General features: G+C 38.1%; 1 protein-coding gene across 5 annotated transcripts in view; it reads left to right on the top strand.

Annotated features, from left to right (window-relative positions):
* The window catches only part of CDK19 (cyclin dependent kinase 19), a 200,354-nt gene that overhangs the window by 173,265 nt on the left and 15,670 nt on the right, over positions 1-11,419 (top strand). For all 5 annotated transcript variants that reach the window (XM_037727449.1, XM_017497437.2, XM_037727450.1 and 2 more), the window contains 2 exons: positions 1,038-1,095; positions 7,434-7,565. In XM_037727449.1, coding sequence (XP_037583377.1) covers positions 1,038-1,095; positions 7,434-7,565 — 190 coding nt within the window. The remainder of the gene's footprint in view (positions 1-1,037; positions 1,096-7,433; positions 7,566-11,419) is intronic.

Genomic DNA, 11,419 nt, shown 5'->3' with positions numbered 1-11,419 from the left:
AACTCATACACAGCACTAGTTTCTAATATTACACAATGCTTCTTAATTTTCTTTCTCTTTAGGTAGTGAGCATCTGGAGGTTAGGAACTTGTTTTTTTTTAATTTATTTATTGTTCTGGGGTACATGTGCAGATCATGCAGGATCATTGCATAGGTACAAACATGGCAAGGTGGTTTGCTGCCTCCATCCTCCTGTCACCTATATCTGTTTTTACTTTGCTTTTGTTTTCTGTCTTAAAGCTTAGCATGGTTTTTTATCCTTAGAAGATATTAAAAATACATTCGTTGGTTGAATAAATGAATCCAGTAAGTTAAAAACACATAAATTTTCTCTCCAAAGACTTTACAAAGGAGACTAACTCGCTTCTCCTTCCAAAGTCTGTCCCAACAGTTCCTCTGTTTCCAGGTGTCTACAGATAAGGGTGACTGAAATATGGTAGATACATTTTCCCAAAATAAGATTATCTGCCTACTCATTCTTTTTGTAGTTCTGTATTAGCCTTGGTTTTTATTTTCCTACATCTTGAAATTATATTTGGAATTTCTTTCTTTTGCATGTATGATAGCTGATGCATGAATTTTAATAGAATTGTTGAATGCTGTTCATGTTTTCCTGTGGTAGTTTAGAAATATTTAGGAAGGAATATTCCATTTCACTTATTTACACAAAGGCAATGATATTGTGGTTTGAAATTTTATGTAAAATTTTTCAACCACATAAACTCTGGGCAGGTTTAAAAAATATTATTAGTTATTTCTATGGAGTGAATAGAAATGATAGCTTTAATTGCTTTGTAATTATTTGTATGATGTAATTTTGAAAATAAGGTGTGTTTCCATAGCAAGGATGTTTATATAAAGTTAGTGCTGACTTCAAGTATGTCAAATGCTTTAACTATGTAGAGGGTGCTTAATATTTGATTTAGTTTTGATGAAAATACAGAAATGATACTTTTATATGATAAGAACTTTTCTCCATTTTAGAGCATGTCAAAAGAATAAACATAGTAATTTGAATGCTCTATTTTTATTTCTAGAAACCAGCAAATATCCTAGTAATGGGAGAAGGTCCTGAGAGGGGGAGAGTCAAAATAGGTAGGTAATTATTCCTAAAATAATTTATTTAAAAACTGAAGTTAACTGCAAAGATGGTTTCCCTTTTTAATGCCCTTATTTAGGTAGTTAATTTTAAAATTACTTCCTCATAATATTTTTAGAAAAGATATTGGAAAATGTAGATAGTCTATAAAACTCCTAGGCTTTTTCCCAAAATAAGATTATTTAGTTCTAAGTTGAGGCATCACTGGAAATTGACAAGCAAGTTCACAAAATCATTCATTCCCCCTGTAGGATAACCCAAGCATGTGTTTATGTCACCACCACTGTCCTGCACAGCTGCCTTAAGTATAATCCTCTAAATCTTACCTCTGTTTCAGGTTTACCAAATATTATCTCCCTGGATATTTTCCTCCCCACTCTGAGCAAATACATTTAAACCTTCACAGGTTCTCCCTACTTCACCACGCTTGGCCTGCACATCTTGAGCAAGTACTAACATATCTTTTCCAAATGGATATATGTATTTACAGCCTCTCTTAGCTGCCTCTCTTAGATTGCGGCACTGGCAGGAATCTTATCATATATTAAGATTTCCTTTGTAATCATGAATGTTCTAAAAAAAGTTAGCATCATTTATATATAACTGTGACATATTTGGGAGAAGATGACCTAAGAAATACTTTATTCTAATTTTTTTGTTAATTATTATTACTATTATTATTTTTTCTTTTTGCCAGATCTTACAGTGATGATTTTTTTTTTTTTTTTTTTTTTTTTTTTTTTTTTTTTTTTTTTTTTTTTTTTTTTTTTTTGATATAGAGTCTCACTCTGTTGTCCAGGTTGGAGTGGAATGGCGTGATCTCGGCTCACTGCAACCTCCGCCTCCTGAGTTCAAGCAATTCTCCCTGCCTCAGCCTCCCAAGTAACTGGGACTACACGAGCCCGCCACCACGCCCAGCTAATTTTTTTTGTTTTTAGTAGAGATGGGGTTTCACCATGTTGGCCAGGCTGGTCTAGAACTCCTGACCTCAGGTGATTTGCCTGCCTCGGCCTCCCAAAGTGCTAGGATTAGAGGCATGAGCCACCACGCCCGGCCTAACATGGTATATTCTAATAGCAAAGAAACTGGGCTGATGAACAAATCTTATTTTAACATATTTCTAAAAAGCATTCAATATTCTTTTGAATGAGGACGTTGCAGTGAGCCAAGATCGCGTCACTGCACTCAAGCTGGCGACACAGTGAGACTCCATTTCAAAAAAAAAAAAAAAAAAGTACAATGCTAAAGGTGATGCAAAATTATGCTCAGGTGACCCACTACAAATTTACGCTGCCCTATTTCAAGCCTGCCCTGCTGTTTAGTTTTCTACTTCTTCAGTTAACTCCCTAGCCCAGTTCCTGAAGCAGCTGTTCTAAATCAACTTCCTTTTATTTAAACACCTCTATCCTGAGTTTGCTGAGATTCTGATTCATTCAGAAATTTGGTGATGTTAATTAATAGCTGGTAGCTTTCCTTCTCTTCTCCCCCACCACTTCCACCACAGCTTCTCGTCTCTATTTTTATTTTACTCTTGTACTCCTTTTCTTAGAGGCATTTATTGAGTTCCTACTTTTCACCAAATACAGGTGAAAGGAAGATAGAGGATGGTCCCTTCTGTGAGATATAGTAAAATGAACAGCTTACTATACATCGCAATAGATGCTTTCATATATTACCTCATTTATTTTATACAACCACCCCCTGAAGATAAGGAAGACTTAGAGAGGTTGTAGCTTGCTCTGCCTTTCAAAGCTGGAACTTGAATTCCAAGTCCTGAGGCTCTTTCCCTACAAATATCCCTTCCTAGTGATAGCAGAGCAGTCTGGTGTGGTCTCACTGACCTCCAGTCTTTGGCTGTACAGCCCTGCCCTTGAAACAGCCTCTGTGAAAGAGAGACTTTCCCTCCCTAAGTCCTATCTTCTAGTGCCCTTCCTAGCTTCTAAATATCTTGCTTAAGCTCCTCATGGGACAGTATTGCCATTCTTCCCTTCTCAAGTTTCTCTTTTTCACCTTTAAACTTTCATTGTCCTCTTCCCAATTTAAAATAAGTCTTATATCCATCTTGTTTTCTTTAGCATTTGTTCTATTCATTTTCCCTTTTGTTCCTCTACTTTTAGAACACATGATGTTCACATTTTGGTTCCACTTGCTCTAATTTGTTATAATCTGGCCTCTAATTCCATCATTCTATTAAAAGTGCTCTCTAAAAGGACACCTGTGACCTCTGCCTTACCAAATCAAGTGGGCTTTAGTCACCATTCTCCTTTACTGCAGTAAACCATTTGTTCTTCTGACAGTCTGGGTTTGAGGCTGCCTTCTCCCTTGGTCTATGTGACATACCGTAATTCCATTTTTCCACCTCCCACTTTTGCTGTGACTTTGCATTTAATTCATCCTTGCCTCTTACTCCTGCTAACCTGTTGTTTCAAGGCACTGGTTTAGGACGTGGCCTCCCTCTAAAATTACTTCTTTAGGAAATTGATAAGTTGTGGCCTTAGAATCTTAGATCTAAGATCTTGATACCAGATTCTAATCTCTCACCCTAGCTGAAGTCTTTATTTCTGTTTGGATGTCTTGCTGGTAACTTATCCTCCATTGTCCCAAACCAAATTCATCATCACCATCTTATATTCCCCTTGTTTGAACCATTCATCACATTTCTCCCAGTAACCCAAATCTAATGTCTTCTCTTAATACTCCTTAACATAAAATTCTGTACTCTGGCCAGGCCAGTTAGTTACCTTACTATTATGAGTTTTAAGATTATAATTTTACCAAGATTAGGGATAAAACTAGGGTTAAAAGTAAGCAATAATTAATGATAAGGATCTAGTGGACAATCAAGATAGTTTATTAGATGGCTTTTAAATTTTGTTTTAATAGCTACTATTTTTTTTTTTTAACATTAGTAATACTGATGCCTTGCCTAATGCTTTGATGTAGTTCTTTTTTGGCTTAAAAGAAAAGGATAGTTGGGCCGGGCACAGTGGCTCACGCCTGTAATCCCAGCACTTTGGGAGGCTGAGGCAGGTGGACCATGAGATCAAGAGATCGAGACCATCTTGGCCAACATGGTGAAACCCTGTCTCTACTAAAAATACAAAAATTAGCTGGGTGTGGTGGCATGCACCTGTTGGCTGAAGCAGGAGAATCGCTTGCCTTGGAGGCAGAGGTTGCTGTAAGCCACTCCAGTCTGGCAACAGAGCGAGACTCTGGGGTGGGGGTGGGGGAGGATGGATGGTTGAATGGAAAACGCATTGTGCCCTTTGCTGTAGGGGCACATTGAGCCTTCCCATTCTCAGCAATGTAAAAACTTCCCAGATCTTACCTAAAATACTTATTGCCTTCCTTTTTTGCTATTCAAAACAATTTTTCCTTCAGGATCCAGCCCAAGTTCCACTTTCAATTTAGTCCACTTTTACAAATGTTTATTATACATTGTTCCAGATAACATCATAAAGGAGAAATAGACCTTCCCCCACGGGGCTTAGCTTCTAGTAGAAACCAGTAACAACTTCCTTTATTTTCACAGCAGTTATCACTTTTTTGCCTTTATCTACTCTGTATATTTTGTCATCTTACCTTCATGTAAGCTCCTTAGCGGTAAACCTTGTTTGTTGCTGCTTTTCATCATTTGATACTAATTAGCACCCACACCAGAATTGTGCTACCCTTATCCATGGACTGGAACAATTACATCCGTTAGTAAATTTAGAAAGTCAGCTGTTAGAGTAATCTTTAAGCTAATTACCTTTTGTCTAAATTAGTAATTATTTGAAAAGTAGTTTGAAACTCTTTTAAAGTTCATGCAATAGACGGGAATTGTTTTTGAAAGTATCTGTTTTTTTCCTTCTGGCCTTGATTTCATCTGAAAGTGAATAGATGAGGTTTAGGTAAAACTAAGGAGGTAGAGAATAAGGGGAGAAATATTGGCTTTAGCTGACTTCACTTCAAAATGTTTTTCAATGGATGAAACAGCATTCCATCATATTACTTTGTCATCAACAACAATCAGCATCTATTAAATATATAAAACAGTGCCTTGAATATTGTGTAATATTGTAGAATAATAGGTATAATATTGGTAGAATGAAGTTGAATATTTTTGTTTGTTATAGGGAAATGTAGTTTAAACAGAGGAGACATCAGCACTTAGGCTTCCTTTAGATAGCTTTAGTTTTTAAGAGCTGGATACTCCAAAGCATTCTCCAAAAAAGTCTTACAAATTATTCAAAATCCAAAGAAACAAATCACTATAGGCTGGGTGTGGTGGCTCATGCCTGTAATCCCAGCACTTTGGGAGGCTGAGGCAGGCAGAGCACTTGAGGTCAGGAGTTTGTGACCAGCATGGCCAACATGGTGAAATCCCGTCTCTACTAAAATTACAAAAATTAGCCAGTCGTGGTGGTCTACCACCTGTAATTCCAGCTGCTCAGGAGGCTGAGGCAGGAGAATTACTTAAACCTGGGAGGTAGAGGTTGCAATGAGCCAAGATCACGCCACAACACTCTAGCCTGGGCAACAGAATGAGATTCTATCTCAAAACAAAAACCCAAATCACTATAAGTTAAAAAGATTTTTTGCCTATTCTGCTTATGTAAATGTAAAATTTTAATGTGCATTATATCATAGCATATTAGTTTTAAGATTAAATGACATTCTGTGGTTGTAACTTTTATGTGCATTTATGCATTTTATAGTATATTGGGACCCCTTATGCAATCAAAATTTGCTATGTATATTATGTATTCAAATTATAGAGGCTTATCGTTCTTGTGAATTTGCCTTGGTGACTTGCATTTATCATATGTAAAATTTGTTGGATGTCAGATTTAGTAGTTAAGAAGGTAACTCCCAAATTATAACATGGTTTTTGTTTGAGTACTGGCACCTTTATTTACTATCCCTGTGACCATAGGCAAGTCATTTAACTTCTTTGGACTTTAGATTCTTCATCTCTGAAATAGGGAGCAAAATACTGATTAAACCAATGTTCTTATGAGCATTCAATGAGGTAAAATATGATGTATATGAAAGCCATTTGTAAACTGCAAAGGACTTTCTAGATAAAAGGTGTTTGTTATGTATGATATCTTAAGAAAATTAGTTTCCAGGATCTTATTGCAGTAGTAGTTTTTTTTTTATTCTTTTATTTTTACTACTTTTGTATACTTGTAATATTTCAATTGATTAGCTTTGGTTTAGATCTTTGTTAAATGCTGAATTACAGCCAGTTATCTTTTGTGTGTTCTGTGTATGTTCTTAAAAATATGCATGTGATGTGCTGATTACCATTCAGCACCTGGCTCTCTGGAGCAAAAAAAGTCCCAATTTGTCGCATTTGCTGCATGTTGTAGATACTCCTACCATAGCCAATTCCAAATCATCAGTATGCTGTCACTGAATGCAGAATTGAGAAGAGATATGTACAAATGAGCTCTTGTGAGTTTGTTGGATCTGGCTGCAGCACATACTGAACTAAGACATAGTCAAGCTTTATGTCTTACTAAAGACATAAAAGCACACAGAAGGTGTATTAATCAGGGAGACTTTGGGACTATTTTTGTCAGTTTTTAGATTTATAAGCACACAGAAGTCCTTATTAATCAGGGAGATTTTTGGACTCTTTTAGATCTCAAAAAACAAGAATGTTTTTGTAACTGTCTCTTAAAGCCAGGAATCTAAAGTCAGACTTGGATTCTAATTCTGACTCTGCACTTAGTAGCTCTGTGACCTTGGGCAAATCAAAATATCTTTTTTTGGGGGATGGGGGACGGAGTCTCACTCTGTTGCCCAGACTGGAGTGCAGTGGCGCAATCTCGGCTCACTGCAACCTCCGCCTCCTGGATTCAAGCAATTCTCCTGCCTAAGCCTCCCAAGTAGCTGGGAATACAAGCGTGCACCACCACGCCTAGTTAATTTTTGTATTTTTAGTAGAGGTAGGGTTTCACCATGTTGGCCAGGCTGGTCTAGAACTCCTGACCTCAGGTGATCCCACCTCAGCCTCCCAAAGTACTGGGATTACAGGCATGAGCCACTGCGCCAGCCCAGAATATCTTTAAGCCTCAATTTCTTCATCAGTGAAACAGGTGCAACAATAGTAGCTACTTCTGATGGTAGGTAATAAAGGTAAATGAAGCAATTCCTTTCTGGTACCTGGTATACACCTTTGTTTAAAAAGGGAAGAAAAGGATTGCTTTATAAGGTCAGTGGCTATTGTTGTCAACCCTGCATGGTTCTAATAGCATGTCAAACTGAATTTTACACTTGGTCTTAGCCAAAAAGCTGAGAAACGATCAAACTGAATTTTATGTTAATTTATTTTATTTTTTAGCTGACATGGGTTTTGCCAGATTATTCAATTCTCCTCTAAAGCCACTAGCAGATTTGGATCCAGTAGTTGTGACATTTTGGTATCGGGCTCCAGAACTTTTGCTTGGTGCAAGGCATTATACAAAGGCCATTGGTAAGTTGGTCTAAAATGATTTACTATCTTGGCATCTAATGATCATAACTGTAAAATGGTGTAATAATAAAGCTACTTGATAAAAACCATTTTATACATTTTTGTAAAAGTTCTATTCTATATTCCTAGATTTCTGGTACATTTGGATTCTTAACTGTGTAGGAGAATATGGTTATTTTACAAGAAGAAAGCATTTTCTTTCAGAGAATAGAGGTGTCAGTATTTGATCCTGTTGATTTGCCATGGAAACAATAAAATGCACATTTTACTTTGTACGTAGTAGCTATTGATCAGAAGAACTAGAGAGAAGTTTAGAATTGTTTCCTTCACAAAATGAAAAACAAAACCAGGAGTAGTGCAGTATTGGAAAGAACTCCTTTATTTGGGGAAAAGTTAGTCACATCCTTTCCTAAGCAAGAAGCAATATGACTAATCTTTCTCTCTTGCCATTACAGTTATGAGAATAGCAGTTTTTCCATTAAGGTAGGAAATAAAGTCTGGGTAGATTAGCTGTGCTCAGCATCTTGCCATCTCATCAAGTTAAAAAAACTGAGTAAGAAAATCTGTTATAAACATACTCTCTGTAGGATTTACAGTCTGCTTCAGAACAGTGGCTTCAGAGATTTGCTACCTGGTCACTGCAGTATCCTCAGAGGGCCCAGCTGTGACTGAAGGGAGTCAGTAGGAGCTGGCCCTCCTCAAACCTAGAGATTTCTTTAAAGGAAAGAAAAGGAGAGAGTAGGGGAGAGTACATTGTAGCTGTTAGAAGGGCTGGTTCTACAAGGTATCCAAATTTCCTAAGTATATTTCTTTAAATTTTCCTTTTATTGAATTTTCTGTTTACTGATATTAGCCTCATATCAGTTTTGGCTACCTTTAGCTGCTTTTGTTGAATTCTATTTAATAAAGGCACTTCAAGTATAAAATTATTAAAAATAGACAAGCATAATCCTTTCTCTGCTAAAAAAGCTTATGAAAAACCTAGTGACCCCCAAAGAGCTACAAAGGAAATTCTCACATTTGGAAAGATTAGACTGATAATTAGCCTACTCATGGGTTAAAAAAAAAAATAGAGTAAGTCCTCATTCATCAAGACGTCTGCTTTCTGCAAAACTCAGACACCAGAACACATTTAGATGTTGTCCAGGGACTAAAACTCTAGCCCAATGCTGGAATATTGTAAATAATTGATAAATACTGCTGAGTAGTTTTGTTAAATTAGTGAAAAAGCCTCTGAGTAGACTGGTATGTGTTTGACAGTGGAGGAATGTGAGACTGACATCAGACCCTTACCTGTGCAGCTGGGCCTCTGGTAAGACAGCAGATCATAGGTTGCCAAGGCCAGGCTGTCATCAGTGGACAGTGGCAGCTGTCTGCAAAGGATGAGGAAAGAACTACAGACAGCAAATGGAAGGGATGGGTGACCCTGAGAGTGAGGAGCTAAAATCAGAGCCTGCCTGTTTACATTCCAGCCAGTGACTTTTACTACGGAGCTGTATTTTTGAGACTTTTAGAATTGTGAGTTTGTTTTTTCTGTTGTTTAGGTCTCTCCTTAACCACTATTGAAAAGAGTCAAATCCATTAGACAATCTCAGAAGGAACCAGAGGATAGGAAGAGACTGAAAGTAAGCCAGGGAAGGGGAGAGTGTTAGTTGAAGGGAACAGGTGGTGCCTTAGAATAGGTTAATGACAGATAACCCAGGGCACAAGGAAGGGAGACTAGGATGCAATCTCTGTAGAAATCCATATGCCTTAGGCTTAATCCAAACACTAGGACAGTGTGCATCTAGAAGGAGATTTCCATTAGGAAAGGGCACATTCAGTCAAAACCTTCTGTTAAGTTAAATGGCTCCCACCAATGTCTGTCCCACTCTCAGGAATCTGACATAGCAGGTCCGTGCCCTTAGGTAGGTGATTCTATGCGTGACCCATATCATATGCTTTGAGAGCCCACACTTTGAGAAGCACAGTTTTATGAATATTTTCTGATTAAATTTCTCTTGTTTAAATGAAAATAGATGTGGTTTTTTTTTTTTTTTTTAAATAAATGTAATCGGGTATGAATTGAAAACTAATTATATTTCTTACTTCCTCAGGGTAAGGAAAAATGAAATTGAATTTTAACCAGCTTGTAACTTACTTGCTCAGTAAACGAAATTTGCCACTTAGAGATAAAAACATAATCACTAATTTCTAACTTGAGTCAATTCCCAATTATCCATTCTGGATAGAAGGTAGGAGAAAGTTAAGACAGAGAGAAAGAATAATCCCCAAATCAGTTATCTTAGGGCTTCAAATATATTAATAGCAAATATTTATAAGTACCTACTTATTCACTCTTTCATACTCTTCTCTATACATGGTCCATGTTAGAAGTGAGTACTTTGGTACTTTGGGCCGGGTGTGGTGGCTCATGCCCGTAATCCCAGCACTTTGGGAGGCCGAGGCGGGCGGATCCCTTGAGGTCAGGAATTCAAGACCAGCCTGGCCAACGTGGTGAATCCTGGTCTCTATTAAAAATACAAAATTTAGCCAGGTGTGGAGGTATACACCTGTAATGCTAGCTGCTCAGGAGGCTGATGTGAGAATTGCTTGAACCTGGGAGGCAGAGGTTGCAGTGAACCAAGATCACACCATTGCACTCCAACCTGGGCAACAGGGCAAGACTCTGTCTCAAAAAAAGAAAGAAAGAAAGAAAGAAAGAGAGAAAGAGAGAAAGAGAGAGAGAGAGAGAGAAAGAGAGAGGAAAGAAAGAAAAAGAAAGAAAGAAAGAAAGAAAGAAAGAAAGAAAGAAAGAAAGAAAGAAAGAGAGAGAGAGAGAGAAAGAAAGAAAGAAAGGAAGAAAGGAAGAAAGGAAGGAAGGAAGGAATGAGTACTTGGATTCAGCGCACAGAAGAAAGAGCATTTGATTATTTGATAATCAGTGGATGTTTATGGATTGACATTTAGTTGGGGAGGGGAGTGGCAGTGATGGTGGCAGCAGTGTTGGGGGTATGTGTGTCAGGAGAATAAGCCATTGACAGAGGAAAGAGACCTCAGAAGTAGCTACAGATGCTGCAGGAGCCAGATGGCCATTTGAAATTTTAGACTAATAGGAGGCAGAAAAGCCTCAAATTTACTGTCACCTACTATCTGAGTTTCTTATCTTAGCAGTTCCCTGGGAATTCAAGACACTGGCTCTTGTCCTTTGAATGGAAGACAAACCAGGAATTGACATGACCAGGCACATGCAGTAGTAGTTCTGGTGGATTGCATAGTAGAGGCAGCAATGAGGAGGAGAGATGGGACCATCAGAGGCAGCCAGAGCAGGAAGAAGAGTGACAACCAACATGACGTGGGAGGGAGAGAATTCAGAAGCGGACATTGAGCAGTATTATTACTCTACTCTGTAGTTAGTGATGGATGTTCACAATGATGATGACCTTGCTGCATCATTAAGGAGGATTATATTGTATTTTAAAGCCTCTTTTGGTGGTGGGCAATGGTGTAATTAAAAAAAATGGCTATTGAAGGAATATATTTCCATTATCCGGAAGGCTAAATTATGTGGAAGGAAACTGTACCTGAATACGGTCAAATAAGGCATTACTGTATGGATTTTCCCATTTGGCAGTTTGTTTTAGGAGAGAGCATTCTGATATATCTTCTAGCTAGTGGACATACAGTAGTCCCCACTTATCCATTGGGAGTATGTTCCAAGACCCCCAGGGGATGCCTGAAACTGCAGATAGCACCGAACCCGCGGGCGCGGTGGCTCACGCCTGTAATCCCAGCACTTTGGGAGGCCGAGGTGGGTGGATCACGAGGTCAAGAGATCGAGACCATCCTGGTCAACATGGTGAAACCCCGTCTCT

This window comes from Cebus imitator, unplaced genomic scaffold, assembly GCF_001604975.1.
Source record: "Cebus imitator isolate Cc_AM_T3 unplaced genomic scaffold, Cebus_imitator-1.0 Scaffold231, whole genome shotgun sequence".
NCBI classification, from domain to species: domain Eukaryota; kingdom Metazoa; phylum Chordata; class Mammalia; order Primates; family Cebidae; genus Cebus; species Cebus imitator.
Note: the sequence above shows the minus strand (reverse complement) of the source record. Positions and strands in the feature narration are given on the sequence as shown.